Genomic DNA, 17,372 nt, shown 5'->3' with positions numbered 1-17,372 from the left:
AACACTTCTAATATTCACTTTATTTTTATTATATAAGATTATTTATGAGATATTTATAAATTATTATTCGTGTTTTTAAATTTTAAAACAAATTAATTAAATCATCAAAATATTAAAATTATATTTTAATCAAAATATTTAGATTCAACATTAAAAATACAAATATTCAGTGTAAATTCATTCACAAACATTTTCGATTTTAAATTTATAATTTAACCCAAATTATATATTTTAAAATAAGAACTCTATTTGTTTTTCTTTTATTATTATAGTAGGAAAATGTCAAACATAATAATCAATAGAAAGATATCTAATTAATTGATGAGAATTCACCCAATAATTACACATATCATAAATTTGTCCATCGCTCCAGTAAAACAAATTAATTCTTACTATTATAAAGTAAATTTATCTATGTGTTAAGTTACTCAATCCGAATATCCCTTGGAAAATTAGAAGGTTTAGATAAAAATATAAGCTCGAAAATAGGTTTGGGTATAAATAAAGTTTGTTTAGAAAATGAGTCGGGCCTCGAGTAAGAATTTTTTGGCTCAAGCTTAGCGCGGTCCGAATTTACAAAAAAAAAGAAGTTGTTTTGCCACTGTATTGCTACCATTCCACAATTGTGTTCTATTATTTTGTTGTTTTTGTTTGGATATTGTAAAACTCCTATTTCATTGTTAATTTTACTACTATTTTAAAGCCGTTTGTTTGTTAAGGTGCACTTATCTTAGTGTTATTTAAGTATAAAGACTTTTTTTAATTTATTTTCAATTTGTCGAGAAACATTTATTTTAATGTTTTTAGTGTTTTTGATGTATTATATTTTTAAAATTGTTTATATAAAAATTTTAATATCAGTGGGGCAGATCGAGTTAAGTCCTAATTTTAGAATTTTTGTCCAGTCCGGGCTTGACTAAAATTTTAAACACATTTTTCAGGTCAGGGCAAACTTGAACCTATCAAATGATCTTGAAATTTTGTTAGAAACTGACTCAACCCATGAACATCTCTATTATAAAATGACTCGTTAGTAAAATATCATTAATTTAATGGCTGAATAAACAAAAAAATGATTTTTTATAAATCAAATAATTGTACACATAGTTAATTGCATAAGGAAGCTGTAGTTAAGGTCTTACCATACTTCATATTAGTTTTTTGAATTTTTATGAATTTGCTATAACTTTTCTCAAATTCGATTTTTTATAATTTTAAAATTTTTTGTTGACATAACATATGAGATAAAATAATTTCATGTTAGTATGAAATATATGTGGATTATTATGCTAAAATCATTTGATTCGACAAATGTAACATTACAACCTGTAACGTTATATTTTGGAATGAGATTATGGTGTTTGGATTAAACATTCCATTCATCCTATAAACTCACGTTGTGACCATCCCGTAATATAGAGTGTAATCTCATCACGACCAATTCCTTAGATAATCTTAGATTATAGGCGTAATCTTAAAAATTGGACAAATTACCATTTGTTTTTATTATTCTATTAATTTAAACTTTTTTCTTGAATAAAATTTAAGATTAATTAAAATAATTATCTATCTTGATCTTGAATTAGTAGATATCACGCATTACAATTATAATTATTATATTTTCTTTAATAAATTATTTATTAATGTATCAATTATAACTATAAATATAATTATGGTTGGTGTTGCGATCACTTTTTCATGAATTATTATAGTTATGATTTATAAATTTATTTCAGCCCTATATATTTACTTATCAATATAAAATTGTAATAAAAAAATAAGATTTGTAATAATTTTATCATAATTTTATGAAATTTGAGATAAAAATATTAAATGAACTAAACTTGTAAAAAATAATTCTAAAACAATTGAGCAAAATGTGTTTTAAGTGATCTTATATACTATCAACCAAACACTTGAATCTTACATTCTAGCTAAATAAATTAAACAAAACAATCTTATATTCTATCAGTAATGCTACATTCCTATAATTTTATTACGGAATGTAATATAAGATTCAGTGAACCAAACTCTCTCTAAAAATAATTTAAATATTTTTGAAAGATTAATAATGAAATTTAACCAAAAATAAAAATAAAGTTGATAAAAAAAATATAAAAATCGAAGAGTAAATTATCCATCAATTAATTATTTAAAATTCGTTTAATAAATGGTGTTTGTGAGGTCAGTTTGATAACTAAAGGGAAAACCTAGATCCGACCCGGAACAGGTTATCCGAATTGCCGACCCTGAAGAAATTGAAAGAGACAAACAAAACCAAAATCGTAAAATCTTAAGGTGAGTCTGAGATGAGTTGATGGCATTGTCTCCTTAGGGATTTGAAGTATTCAAAGTTGTTTCTTTTTTTCCTGGAATTTTCGTTCCTTTTCCGCGATCCCTATCATCACCAACAGCGGAAATAAAATCTGGTAACGATTTTTCTTAATTTTTTGTATTTTTAATGTCAATTTGTTTATTCACTTTTTGCCGTTTTGATCATCTATTATTATATTTATTTGCTGAATATGTAAACTTAAAAGCTATTACTCTCAATTCTACAAATATATAATTTTTTTATTTTGATTTTGGTATGATTACTTTATTTGTTTGTACATAGATTTTTTTTGTTTTATTAGTATCTGGTAATTCTGGAGAATTAGTAGTGTATATTATTGGGATTAGAATTTGATATAGTTTTTTTATTTTTTATTTCCTAATAATAAAGCCACTATTTGAAACAGTTTGCCTGCATATAATAATTGAGAATTTTCGTTTTGCTAGGTCGAAATTCGTTGTTGCTTTAGGCATTGTGATCTTTTACCCAGCAAGTTTGATATTCTTTTTTTATTCAGTTCATAATAAACGTCACATGGGTGAGTTTTGCTTGGCATGTGGATGTTTAGAATGTTCAAAGTTGTAGTGGAAATGGTTGAGTTTTCCTTCTATTAGTGGTATATTTTATGAGCATTTACTCTTTACTTTCTGTTTCTTATTTATTGTTGTTGCATTATTTGTCAACAGAAACAATTTTAATGTCCTACTTTCTCTCTATGTTGTTTGGGCTCATCCTTTCCTTTTAGTTACTTATTTTCAATATTTGTGTCTGGTGCATATCTTGATATGGATATGAGGATATGACTCTCTAAGGACCCTTCGATTACACTGAAAAACTTGGAAAAAATTGAGAACTCTTGTGTTGGACTCATACTCATACATGATGCTCACATTTGAGTTTGAGTAACACAGTTGCTTAGGGGCTAAATAATATTCTAAGGAAGGTCTAAAGAGAAATTTAGGGAAGTAAGGTGTTAATTTGCTTGGTTGGGGGTTACATTGCCTTAAATTATTGTCATAAAAGGGTGAGTTTTCCGGTGCTGATAATTTAATTTGGAGTATAATGTTGCTAAACACCTTTGGATAGGAAATTTTTTGCATGAAAATCATACTTTTGTAATTGAAGCTTCATGTGAAGTCAGGGCCTGATTCCTATGTTTAATTTGTTGCAGAAAATGGAGGACATGGACATTGATTCATTAGTGGACATACCCGACACTCCTGATAGGTTATCTTCACGGAGAATGCATGGAGTTCATCGTGTTGGCAATTTATATGTAGCTGATCATGTGGGAGGTTCTAATAGTGCATCTTTGGATAGGCTAAGGGGCAGAGATAGAGTGGCTGCTGAAAATGGGCAGAACAGAAAACGTTATAGACACCCTCAAAAACTTTCCGGTGGGTTTGATGAAACTGAACATCGAAAAAACACAATTGTTTTATCCCCAATGGAGAAAGCTCGAGAAAATGCTCCTCTATCCCGAAAAACAACAATGGAGAGAAGCAGGAATTCCATTAGAGAGCAATACATGGATATAGGAAAAGCTCCTTTCTCTAAGTTGCCATCTAAATCATCTGGATCTGGAAAAGATCATGCTATGGTAAATTTAACTGGGCGGAATATGCATAAACCTGAAATGGAATTTCCGCAAGGTGGATCAGAAAATTGCTCAGCAGGAGGAAAAAATGAAGGCAACATACCAAGAAATGGTGGTTCTTACATATATAATTCTTCAAGCAATTCTGCAACATCCAGAAATAACTTCAAGGGAAAAGAAAAAATAAATGACATTGGATTTGAAGGTGTTGGTTCAGTTACTGATCATGCAAAAGGGGTGGATCTCTCTTGTGGTTCCCCTCTTAGATTGGACAAGCAATTGCCTGCATACCAAAATGTTGTCTCACCAAGAGCAACTGCAAAAAGAAGATTGGTTCGAAATGGCTGCATCTCTCCCCAGAATATAGCTATCAGGGCTAAACAATTCAATGAACAATCCCAAAACAGCTTTAAATCTGAACAAAATTTTGGGAATGCGGCTAGCAATAATCCTTGTATGGACATTAGTGAGATAATTGCTGGAGATAATAATTATGGGAAAGGAAAAGGTGTTGCCCATCCTCGTGTATCTATGGATCAGGATATTAATTGTATTAGTTTATCTGGCAGGTAAAATTTTAAGTTGTGTTCTTCACTACTTAGATTTCTTTGCCTATTGTCTGTACGCTGCTTTCTTTTTATGTTTATTGGTTTCATTTCCTGTATTAAATGTTTGTCAAAGAGATGGCTGCAATTCCTGCCAGAAGCTTTGAATAGCCTGTGATAAAAGGACAATATAGCATTTTTTAAAGCTTCATGTTTATGTCAAGATAATTCTGGAAGACTAACTTCTGTTTATTCCATAATTCTAGACTAGAAGGGTCTGTATGACTAAAACATGCGGTTTACCTGCTGCAGTGCTGTGAACAATGGAGAAGCTATTGGTACTAATGGTGATTCGATTAGAGATGAATGCTTTGAGGAAAAAGGTGGTTGGAGAAGCGCACACAACCGTTCAAAGAATGCAGAGCATGCAGCTTCACATTGTTTCAGCAGATTTAAAAATGTTGGATGCCACGTGAGTCAACAAAATGAAAATAAAGTTGTAAAAAGAAACGATGCTAGTAGAGGAAGCAACAAGATTCCATCTGGTTGTCTGGAAAATTGTGATGCAACTGAAACAGCTCCTGTGATCTTCTCTAAATTCAACCAAAAAAGTGAACCTTCTCATGCAGAAAATCTGCTGTCTAAAAGGCAAACGAAACATGTATTATCCTCAGGAAATAGTGGTGAAAGCTCTAGGGTCATTCCTAATGACACAGACATTGTGTTTCGCGGCTCATCTTGTGGATCATCTAGTTTAGGGTCATCTAGAATCAATACTGGGCGCCATCTGAATGTTTCTGATCTTGATGAGTTATCTGAAATGAGAGGGACAAATGTGGATGCCAATCATGGAGACTGTGTGAATGACGAGGAATCAGAGGCTAGGGCAAGACAAGTTGAAGCAGATGAAATATTGGCCCGTGAACTCCAAGAACAATTATATCATGAGGTCTCAATATATGGCAACAATGAGGTTGGCTCTGTTTTTATTTAACACCTTTCTCCCTAATTAATGATAACTTGTTTATTTCTATTAGCAACTTTTAAATGTTTACGAATCTTTCTACAGATTGATGAAAACATTGCGAGGGCTCTTCAGCAGGAGGAAGATACATTCCCAAGTCCTTCTAATCGTAGCATCCATGAGACTCAGCAGGTGAGAAAACTTCAAGTTTTTTTTCTTTAATTGATGATTACCTCAGAGTGTCATGAATGACTGCATCATTAGATATTTTATGAACAATGGTGTAAGATAGCTGCTAAATTTGTGTTTAAACTACTGGAAACATGCCATACAAGGGGCACGGATCTCTGATCTTAAAAGTAGAAGAGACTTGGTTTTAGTGATTTTGCCCCTCCGCATGGTAAATGAGCAGGGTTATACAACAACCTTGAGGTAAGTAAAGGGTTTTGTTTTTCCTCATTATTTAATTTTTTTTTCATATTTGATTGTGACTAAAAGGCTTGAGAGTATATTCAGAATTTGATTGGTAACTGATCTGAGCTTGATTTGAATTTTTTTTTAGCTTGTGAACACATGTATTTTAGTTGTCTCCAAAATCTAGTATGGCTAGCTAAGGCGGTAAATTCGGTTGTACCTGAAGACTTGGAACCAAATCCTGGGTTTGTGAGGGATAGAGAGTATCGATGGGAAGTGTGGAGGGCTACCCGCCCGGTCTAGCTTGGTCATTGGACCTAAAAAGGTTTTGAAGCTGAGTGCTATATTTGCTTTTAGTCTTGGCACCTCTGATAAAAATACCTTAATGTTTTTGTAAAAGGGGTATGAGAACCCACCACCTGCAAATCTAGACAAGCTAGCTTTTATCGAGCTGTGTCATGCTACCATATCCCAAAAACGGGGACTATGTAATAAGCTTTATCAAGACTCTTTGATGAGATACTACTAATTGAAGGAATTAGTGAGACAAACTTTAGAGGATGTAGGTCTCTATTTATATGGCCATTCAAGTACCAAATATTGTAAACCTTTAAGAGTGACCAATACTTTTCAGCTTTGGGCATGTGCAGGATACATGTATGCTATTATTTGGTTTGCAATTGGTCTCCCTTTACTGCCTAATCTTCATGCATACTCCGGGGGTTATCTTAAAATAAATAATTTTATTTTGACGTGTCACAAATAATTGTTTGCATGTGGAGACTCAAGCACTTGTTGGCATTATTAAAATTCTTTCTTTGACATCGATAATTAATCTTGTTATCTTTTCTATTTTAGTATAAACACATTATTCTTGTGTATGCCAATCATTTTGGTTGGTTCCTGTTTAGTTGTTTGTCCCTTTGTTTCTTGTTTAATGTTGAAAGTTATTGTTTCCTGACATTGCTAACAGGATGTTTTTATCATCATCCCTCTCTTATCTTTTTTCTCTTTTTTCTTTCAATTGAGAGGCTCTTCTTTTTCAAGTTTAATATGGAAAATTATATTTTTCTGATCTCAGAATGATATTGATGCTGTGATCGTTATTGGTTTAATTTCAAGAAGTTTTTAACTTACTTTGACTCCAATATCCCTTCTTTGACTATTCTATCTCTATGGAAACCCTAGTTAATGTGAAATAAATAATTTCATTATGAAAGAGCTTGCATAAAACTTTAGGAACCATCCTCACTGAATCGGTATTTAGATGCTTTAACTGTTTTGGTTGTTATCAAAGAAGGTAGAGGTCCAACTTTATGAGTACTCTCTTTCCTGTTGTTGCTGGGTCAAATGACTTAATTATACTGTTTGATTGGTGCTAATCTTGCTCACTGAAGAGAGGAGAAACTATATTTCATTCATGCTATTTGATTCAGTGGAAAGGCCTTTAATTGTAGGATGTATATTTGTATTTATCAGACGGTACTATCATGATACATAGTACTATATCCAATCAAGGTTTTTACTTTTTTAACATAAAAGAAATGTATTGGCTAATCCTATTTGGATCATTTTTCTTTTTGGTACTTGATTGTTTTTATTCTCTCTTCAACCATATGAACTTGATGCTTTTCTTTTGAATTTGTATAAGTTCCTCATGTATTATTCTTTGCTTCTAATGCAGAGAGGCCCAACACGGCAATCCCGTACTCAGTCTTCAGTGCGGACTTCTCAGAATTCTTCAAATAGGAGAGGAGTATGGGCTCGTTCTCCTACTTCTGCTGGAGTCCCTTTCCTTTAGAATTTGTGTAAGTTCCTCCTGTAACATTATTCTTTGCTTATGCAGAGAGGGTCAACAAGGCAGTCGCATACTCGGTCACCATTGCGGACTTCTCAGAATTCTTCAAATAGGAGAGGAGTACGGGCTCGTTTTCCTAGTTCTGCTAGAGTGCCGCGGTTGAGGAATCGGGTTTTGAGTCAAAGTCGAGCAGTATCATCTAGGGCAAGGAATTTTCACTTTCCTTTGGACATGGATTTGGATATGGTAAAATTCCCCCCCTTTTTGTCCCATCCAGTATTTCTTTACTTTCAACAAAAACTGATTTAGGGCTTTCTGATACAGCGACTTGATATATTGGAAGCCATGGAGGCTGCTATTGGAGATGATGATGACATTGCTGGTCACATCTTCCGAGTTCACAATGATTTTAACAAGTAAGATTTTTCTTCTATTAACTGGATCTGTGTTGCCATATGATTGCATCTTTCAATTTGATAGACAATTTATTTAGAGGTTACAGTGAGGCCATGTTTTGGTTGCAATTACAAGTGTCTTGGCCCTTGGGCTGTGAAAAGCAATTTCAATCTTGAGGGTTTGCACTTTATGCAGAAATGTTCAGTTACTATACACAGATGTTAATACACAAATAGAGTCACGTTATAGACTCATTAAAGGGAATTCATGATCAATTTCTTCCCTTTATTTTTCGATTTCTGTAACAACCTATTTTGGTTAATAATTCATACTCATCAAAGGGAGCATGAAACCTTAGGATTCGTTAAAGAGAGCCCCATATCTCTTGTAGGGTTTGTACACTCATTAAGGAAAGTCATATCAAACTAAATAAAGTCCTACCAAAATATTTTTTCTAAATAAAATTCTACAGAGAACTTTTATTCCAAGAATCCTACTGCATACCGAAAACTACCTCCACTAGAAACAACTAAAAATACTGCAGCGTCCACAACAACAGAATTGGTGCCAACTATGGTAAGATCAGCTCTGGATAATGTCACAGCCTGGCTAATTTATATATATATTTTTGAGAGAGACCAACTATTTATCATGCATCTTGGGTTGACATTATCTAAACTTGTGGTAATTAGCAAACCTAGTATATTTTACAAATTAATTAGGTTATAGCGTCCTAAAATGGTTCACAAACCTTTCTATAAGGTGATTTTAACATGCCCAATTTATCCTTTTCAATCAGTTTTTCAACACGTCAAAGTCTACTGTTTATATTTTTCATCCAAGCTTCTTTATTGTCATACATAGACCACCTAATTTCACAACTAGCACAAATTTATCATATTGCAGTTTTTAATTGAAGAAAAATTAAGATGATGAAAATTTGTGGAATGGCATGTTATTTGTGCTGGTAGGAGTATCTAGTATAGGTCGAGAATGACTAATAATCTCTGTAGCTTTTAACTTAAATATTTAATGTTTACCATCTGTAATTTTTCCTTTTTATTTCTGCTTTTCATATTTCTATTTGGCTTCATGTTCTATTTAAAATTTCCTATATTTGGATTACAAGTGGTACTTGAAGTTATTATGTCTTGTCACCTTTTGATATTCTTGCAGTGGAGATTATGAAAGGTTTCTGACCCTTGATGATAATAATCATCAACATACTGGTGCATCTCTTCACCGAATTAACAGTTTACCACTCTCCAAAGTGCAGGTAAATTTCTTGGTCATGTGAAAAAAAGACACCATATAGATTTTCTTTTATACCCTCATCTACATGCTTGCAAATTAGTCATGAAAAAACCAGGCCTGACTGGTCGGTCAGACTGGTTCAATCGGGAAACAATGAACCCATTTGGTCTGGCATATCCCAAGAAACAAGGATTCAATGAAACAGAAGAAAACCAGTTTGACCAGTATAAAACCGATGACAAAGATTATACTGGTTTGACGTCCAGTTGTTTCTTCATCAGTGCAAATATACTATCCATTGCTTTTGCTTCACTCTCCTGATCATAATTGTGAATTATTGTTTTGAATTTTTTTATCACTGCAGACTGATAACTTTGAGGAAGTTTGTGCGATATGCCTTGAAACCCCCGCAAATGGAGAAACCATTCGCCATCTTCCTTGTCTACATAAATTTCACAAGGATGTAAGCCATTTTATCTTGGCTATGCCACTTCGTTTTTTCTTTCTGCAATTGATTTCATTGACGTTGCTTACACGAGAATGTTGATGAGTTCAATGTTTTTTTCTCTTTTTTCTCATGTTTCAGTGTATCGATCCATGGCTGAGTCGGAAAACTTCATGCCCGGTTTGCAAGTCATCTATAAATTGAATGTGAGCATACCAGCAGATCAGTTGTTTTGTATGACAATAAAAAAAATCTTAAGCAAATATATATCTGTGATAGGTAAACATCTTTTTAATAGACTTCTTGGACATTATCATGACTAGTTAGTTTAGTCAAGTTTTAAAGCTCAAGCTTGTTCAGTATGGCTCACTTAGGTCTGTTTATCTGATAAAAAATGAGCTTGATTTTCTTGCTCAACTCTAAACTTCATTATTTCTGCTTAATCTCAAAACTTAAGTTCAAGTTCTTATTGAGATTTTTCAATATTAATTAGAAGAAGAAAATTTTGATTAGGTTTTATGTATTTCTCCTGTCAAGCATTAAGGTACTTGGAATTAAGCTTGTTCAATAGTTCAAGTTCAACTTGACAATGATCGAGACATTAGATGTATTTTTTTTCGTGAGCCGAATCTAAGTAGCTTGCAAACATAGGTTTTTCTTATTTAAACCTTAATGTTAATTCCTCAACTTCATTTGAATGCTGAAGAAGTTGCCTCTGGTTCTGGTGTCCGCAAAGAGATGATATTGATGAACCGTTGGTTAAATTTGTGTTTTGATGTTATGATTTTGTCTGTTGCCTGCAGATTTGAGTGATACAATGGTTAAGCAACAGAGAATGAAGTGAGCAGCAGACAGGCTTTGAAATCTGCAGTGTAAAGTTGTAGGGCCATGGCATTGGCATGCAACTCGTTGTTTTTGTTGAAACGTTTTTAAATTTTATTTAGTTGGAAAATGATGAACTCCCCATCGAAAACATTTTTCACCTGTCAAAGCCCTTATAAATGCTTCATTTAGAGGTCTCTTCACTGAGATTTGCACTAGAATCGTTCATGTTACTCCCTTGCCTCCAATTTCCGAAAGAATATATTTATGGAAATACGTGTGTTGAGGAATCGGTTAGTTTTACGTGTTAAAACTTGTTGAGGGGTTCAAATCCTCAACAGGTTGAGTATTGTATTCTCGGGGTGTTGATTTTTCATTAGTCTCGAGGAGGGCATAGAGACAGCCTTTGTTGGTTGGTGATTCATACAAATGATGTTGAGAGCTTAAGGGTTTACATAACTATTTATGAGTAAATATGGTATTTTATTTGAATTAACGAGAAGGTCCTTTTATGTATTTAAAAGTTGAAATATTTGTATATTAAATAAATAAGTTATTCGATGTTGGATATGAATATAGGGTTAACTAAACGATTATAAATGTGTGTTGGATTAATTACACATAAAAATTACCTAAAATGTAATTGAACAGGTAATGTTATTGTTTGTTTAATATGATGATAAAATCAAAGTAGGTTAATCACATCAATAATGATTACATATTTACATGGTTAATAGTTTGGAGGATTGATATTTATAAATTATATTAGAAACATTTGACCGTTGAAACTCAAACCCAATATATCATTAATACTTAAAAACACATATTCTCTTTGGATTTAATATTATCTAAAAACTGTAATAACGGAAGGTGGAGGGATGCGTGGTCTAAATCCAATGTCCCTGAAATTAGGCAACAAATCCAATGTTTTCCCTATAACAGGAGAAACCCAAACAAAGGGCAAATCAATGGTTTTTCATCCACGTGGGTACCCAAACCTCAATTTAGACACGTGTTTTCTTTTACTTATACGTGGGATGTCACAAGCTCTACCACTCAAAGTAATTCATTTCTTTCTCTCTTTTCTTTTTGTAGTGAAAACAAATAAATGGTTTAATAGTGTGATGAATTCTTTTTCTTTTTCGGTTTAATAAGGAAAAAGGACCACGTGGGTTAGCCATGTTGGAGGCAGTAGGTGTTGGCAACTTATTGGAGGTGGCCCACCAACCCACTTCACTTCTTTAATTGCACCACCATTTTGTTCACATTTCTGTGCATTCATCCACGAGAGGTTTAATAAATATAACCTAAATACAATATTTGGGAGGATTCATACAAGGACCTATCACTTCTATCGTCTCTAATTATCATTTTTTGTAAGCTTGCTTTGATTTTCTTTTACTTCTTCCTTGATTGTATTAATCAAGTTTTCGTTTAAATCATGGGTGAATTAATTAACTTAAATCATATATTTTAGAACAAATAAAAATTATGTTAAAGTATACCTTATAAAAGTCTAGTCTTATGGTGAAAATTATAAGTCATAGTTAAAATTTGGGTATAATAATAAAATACGGCATGAATGTTATTAAAAGAATAATCACAAATCTCAAAAATTTATCTTAATAATTAATAAAATAAACATAAAAACACCTTAATAACACATTAAAAAACTAAATCTAAAACAACAAAAGCTTAGAGATAAGAAGATAATAACATCTCTCAAAGTCAATTTTTAAAGCCAAAAGCATTATCTTATTGTTTTTTATTTTTCAAAATTTTCACTATAATTTTAACAGCAGAAGTCAAAATATTTTACCCCTCAATTTTTACCATAGAAAGTAGCTTTTAACCTCACAAGCTACGAACTATATTTATATAAATAATTTCATTGTAATTCTAACAATATCCTAGAACCTCTTTTTTTTTTGGTCAATACTACCAAAACCACATTGATGAACCATAATTTTTTATTAAGGTGAATATAATTCGATTTCTTAATTCAAATTAATACTTTTGATTTCCTTAGACCAATTAAATAACTCAATTTTAATTCTATTATAAAATTACCCCAAAATGTAACTTTTTAAAATTTTCAGCCAACATGTGCTCTAATCATAAAATTTAAAACGAAGTGACACTTTGAGGTAGCTTGTCTATGAGAATTAAAGTTGAAGTAGTTAATTGGTAAAAGGAAAATCTATAAGTTCCAATTGGAATTAATAAATTGAATTCAAGTATCAAAATATATATGACTCTTTTATTTTATGAAAAAGAAATTTTCAGGATAAATATCAAAATTATACATAAAGTTTAATTTAATATGTAATATTATACAAAAACTTCGATTTTATGTGATTTTATATATGAAATATTAATTTGATTCAATTTTTATAAATCACTAACAATATTATCAAAATAGCACAAATTTATGTTGATATATTATATACACAAATTATTATATTAAATCAAATATAAAAATAAATGTATATATTTATTTAAATGTGTACATTAATTTAAAATAAAATTTATATATATATATATATATGAATCACAAATCATATTTTATGTACATAATTATACTAAATCAAAATTCATATATTAAATTAGACATTGAATCTAAATTCATGTATTTTACCTAGAAAATTTATTAAAATATTAATAATATGATATAAGAATAATATGTAAAAATAAAAATAAAAACCTCATATGAACCTGATGATTAAGATACTCACTATTCAAGTATGACTTGAGCTCAAATTGCAATATTCGTACTCCTATTAGAACTTTATCCTCCTATTATAATTAAAGTAAATACACTCTCCTCCAAAGTTAAAACTCATCTCTGACGTGTCTATTCCTCTAACCACCATCACCCAGATTTAGCTGAAAATTTAATGTCAAAACACTATACCTTTTTCGCTTTATATAAACCCTACCCTTCCACTCCACCCCATATAACCTAAACTAACCTCACTAATCTATTTCTTTTCCATGATCTTCTCTTCCACCATGCAACCCTCACTTCACTTCTTTACCCCCAAACATCAATCTCTCCTTCAAACCCAATCCCAATTATTTACATGCAAGTTTATCGTCAATCCCGCCAAGAAAACCGTTCCTCGAAATCCGTTACCATTGCTATCACCGCCGGCGCAGTCACGATCATCTCCGCATCCCGAGGTTGTTGAACCTATGGTCCAACGAGAACGTAGTAATGTCTTGGTTCCACAACACCCGAACTATCCGGTTCATTTAAACCGGTTTCAAAAGCTAGCGGCGGTGGCTTTGGACAAAATTGAGACCTCCGTGATCATGCGACTTGAAAAAAATCATGTGTTGCCTAAAATGGTTGACCCGGCGGTTCAAATTTCAGGGAACTTTGCACCGGTTGAAGAGTGTCCGGTCCATCACGGGTTGGAAGTGGTCGGTCCGATTCCAGCTTGCTTACGCGGCGTATACGTCCGAAACGGTGCAAACCCTATGTTTGCACCCTCAGGTGGGCACCATTTGTTTGACGGTGATGGGATGATCCATGCCGTTAGCTTGGGGCTTGGAAATAAAGCTAGTTATAGTTGCAGGTATACTCGAACCAGCCGATTGGTTCAAGAAGCCCGGTTCGGTCGGTGCATGTTCCCCAAACCAATTGGTGAGCTGCATGGACACTTGGGTTTAGCTAGACTCGGTCTGTACATGGCTCGAGCCTGTTTAGGCTTAGTTGACGGTTCACACGGCACGGGTGTAGCAAATGCAGGGCTTGTTTATTTCAATGGTAGACTGTTAGCCATGTCCGAAGATGATCTTCCTTATCACGTTAAAATCACCGGCGACGCCGATCTTGAGACGATTGGACGGTTCAACTTCAATGATCAAATCGATTGCCCGTTGATCGCTCACCCAAAACTAGACCCAGTCACAGGTGATTTGCACACCCTGAATTACAACGTTCTAAAGAAACCTTACTTGAAATACTTCAGGTTCGATAAATTTGGAAGGAAGTCACGTGACTTGCGGGTGGACATCGACCAGGCAACAATGATTCACGACTTTGCCATAACCGAGAATTTCGTAGTAATCCCGGATCACCAAATGGTATTCAAGTTATCCGAAATGATTCAGGGCGGATCACCCGTTGTATACAACAAAAACAAGACATCCCGATTCGGTGTCTTGCAACAAAACGATGTTGTCGGGTCGGGGATCCAATGGATCAACGTACGGAATTGCTTCTGTTTCCATTTATGGAATGCATGGGAAGAAATATCCGACACCGGTGATAAAATCATAGTAGTAATCGGGTCCTGCATGAACCCGCCCGATTCCATTTTCAACGAATCAAAAGACACGTTCCGAAGTGAACTATCCGAATTCCGAATGAACTTAAGAACAAGACAGTCAACACAAAGGGTAATTGTACCAGGAATGAACCTGGAAGCGGGTCAAGTGAACGGACAATACCTGGGTCAAAAGACCCGGTTCGTGTATTTGGCAATAGCGGATCCATGGCCAAAGTGTTCGGGCATAGCAAAAGTAGATTTGCAGACAGGTAAAGTCACCAAGTTCATGTACGGAACATGGCGTTATGGGGGTGAACCATTTTTTGTGCCCGAAAAAAAACAAACGTGTAACAGAAACGGTAATGAAGATGAAGGATATATAATGGGATTCGTGAGAGATGAGAAGAAGGAAATGTCGGAGATGGTGATAGTGCAAGGTTCGAGCATGGAACAAGTGGCTGCTATAAGTTTGCCTAGTAGGGTTCCTTATGGGTTCCATGGCACCTTTATTAGTCAAGAAGAGCTACGTCGTCAAGTCATCTGAAAATATATATACCTTTCCTTTGGCTTGTTCTATTTCTGTATTATGCGTATTGCATAGTCAAAATATAGAAGCTCGTAGGGTTTTCTTCTTAGTTTCTATTTATATATAATATGCGTTGGAAAATAAGTTACTCCAAAACAAATTTGTTAGCATGACTGGAAAATATATAAGAAATTAAGAAATTAAAAATTTATTTTTTGGTGGTAAATTTATTGTTTTAAAAATAAATTCGCACATCCGAATTCGAGTTGCTCTTATCAGGAAAATGACAATAAAATCAATTTCCAGGAAAGTGCTTTGAGAGAATGTTGTTTTCTTTTCTATGTGAGGAAATCAACCCTCTATTTATAGTAGAGATGAAAGGGCAAAACAGTAAATAAAAAGGAAAAAAAAGTAAAAAAAACGCCCACTATTTCGTAACCATAAAACTGGAAAAATAAAAATTGTTTAAAGATATTATTTTCTGAAAAATTAATAAAATTTTTATCTAAAAAGATAGATATATACGTGGTACGTGTCAAAGCACGGACTAAAACAGGCAAGCGACGAAACGCATGTAAAATATATCCACTAACAACAACCTTTGCATTACCAATAATTTTTACATATAGATATAATAAGAAATTATGTATATAGTAAGAAATGAAAATATAGTTTTGGTGTGCATAAATCATTGGTTGATAAAGGTTTAAGATGATTATGAAAAATTTTGTTTGGTTGTATTTTATATTCATTTAACGAGAGCTTGCATACGTGTTTTCATAAGAACTGTTATTAATTTTGGGTTTAGAGGAGAGAGAAAGGGGGACAAAATGACAAAGATTCTTAGGAGTCAGTTAGCGGTTGGCGGCGTGTTGCTCATAAATGTGTGATCTCATGAAGTAAAGTGAAGGTTGGTACGCAGCGGGGGTGGTGTTGAAGTGTGTTAACACATGTCCACCGATGAACTTCTTGTTGGATGAGGTCGAGCAAGAGGCTTTATGCGACATCGGAACTTGTGTTTTAGGCTAAATACTATAGTCGGTACCATATGAATGCACCATTTGTTTTCTGTTTGATACTCCTGTGGACTGCTTTCATCTATAATTTTCTTTGATTCTTATCCCTTTGTACTAAAAACCGTTCTTCTCCTCTCTTTTTTCTCTCTTGTTTTAGTTTTGTTCGGATTAAAACAATATTTAAATACAATTCTTTTAATAATATTATCAATAAAATTTAAATTTGACTTAAATATCTAGAAAAATAATTTAGATCTATTTCTTATATTATCATTTCTTTAAATATTCTCATATGTGAATATATAATAATTATGTGTATATAATTATTAATTAAATTTAATAACTTAACTATATAATTTTATTTTATTTTAAGGTGTAATTATAAAAAAGTATTTACAATAAAAAATTAAAAATTAATTTAAAATATTAAAATTTTGTACTAATTGTTATGTGATACAGTGACGGTATTGTGTGAACACACCGAATTTTGACTAAAATATTAATATAGAAACGGTATGAACTACGAGATTTTATGGCCCCTCTGATAATATTAATCACTTATATAGTGTAATTGAAAATAAAATTATGCTTATCACCAAAAAAAAAAAAAATTATGCAGTGTAATTCAAACTTAAATGTTTATAACTTTATGTTAAATATGGTAACTGTTTTGAGAATTTTAATCCTAAATATTAAATTCAATTGTTAGGTTGAATTTTTAAGAATTTTGAGATTTTATATTCAAAACTCATTATATGTAAATGTGTGGGTTTGTCATCAAATTTATTCTGATTAGGTTTTGACTTAGTTGACATCAGCATTGTTGTTAATATATGAAGATATGAGCTGGAGCGTGCTGGAGCGCGTTTATTTTTCTATTTAAGGATTGGAAAGAATTATGAATATATTGTATAAAAATACTAATTAAAGTTGAGTGAGTTAACTATTTAATTTTGTGCTTATAATAATTTGATTTTATTGAA

At 32.6% G+C, this 17,372-nt stretch overlaps 2 protein-coding genes across 3 annotated transcripts; both read left to right on the top strand.

Moving 5' to 3' along the window:
- Window positions 1-2,133: 2,133 nt before the first annotated feature.
- LOC108457197 (uncharacterized) lies at window positions 2,134-11,144 on the top strand. 2 transcript variants are annotated; one of them, XR_001867063.2, is made up of 11 exons: window positions 2,134-2,429; window positions 3,507-4,501; window positions 4,790-5,450; window positions 5,547-5,633; window positions 7,540-7,611; window positions 7,702-7,899; window positions 7,978-8,069; window positions 9,226-9,325; window positions 9,668-9,766; window positions 9,890-10,027; window positions 10,552-11,144. XR_001867063.2 is itself a non-coding variant. In XM_017756108.2 (11 exons), the coding sequence occupies exons 2-10, from the start codon at window positions 3,510-3,512 to the stop codon at window positions 9,950-9,952; spliced, it is 2,364 nt and encodes a 787-aa protein (XP_017611597.1). In that variant the 5' UTR covers window positions 2,135-2,429; window positions 3,507-3,509; the 3' UTR covers window positions 9,953-9,954; window positions 10,552-11,144. The 2 variants fall into 2 exon arrangements, 1 of the variants encoding a protein (XP_017611597.1); XM_017756108.2 differs by having other exon boundaries at window positions 2,135-2,429; window positions 9,890-9,954.
- Window positions 11,145-13,531: 2,387 nt separating this feature from the next.
- Window positions 13,532-15,599, top strand: LOC108456360 (9-cis-epoxycarotenoid dioxygenase NCED6, chloroplastic). Its single transcript, XM_017754953.2, has one exon. It carries the CDS (start codon window positions 13,565-13,567, stop codon window positions 15,389-15,391), a length of 1,827 nt encoding a protein of 608 aa, XP_017610442.1. The 5' UTR covers window positions 13,532-13,564; the 3' UTR covers window positions 15,392-15,599.
- Window positions 15,600-17,372: the final 1,773 nt, after the last annotated feature.

Source organism: Gossypium arboreum, chromosome 9, assembly GCF_025698485.1.
Source record: "Gossypium arboreum isolate Shixiya-1 chromosome 9, ASM2569848v2, whole genome shotgun sequence".
Classification (NCBI taxonomy): Eukaryota; Viridiplantae; Streptophyta; class Magnoliopsida; order Malvales; family Malvaceae; genus Gossypium; species Gossypium arboreum.
Note: the sequence above shows the minus strand (reverse complement) of the source record. Positions and strands in the feature narration are given on the sequence as shown.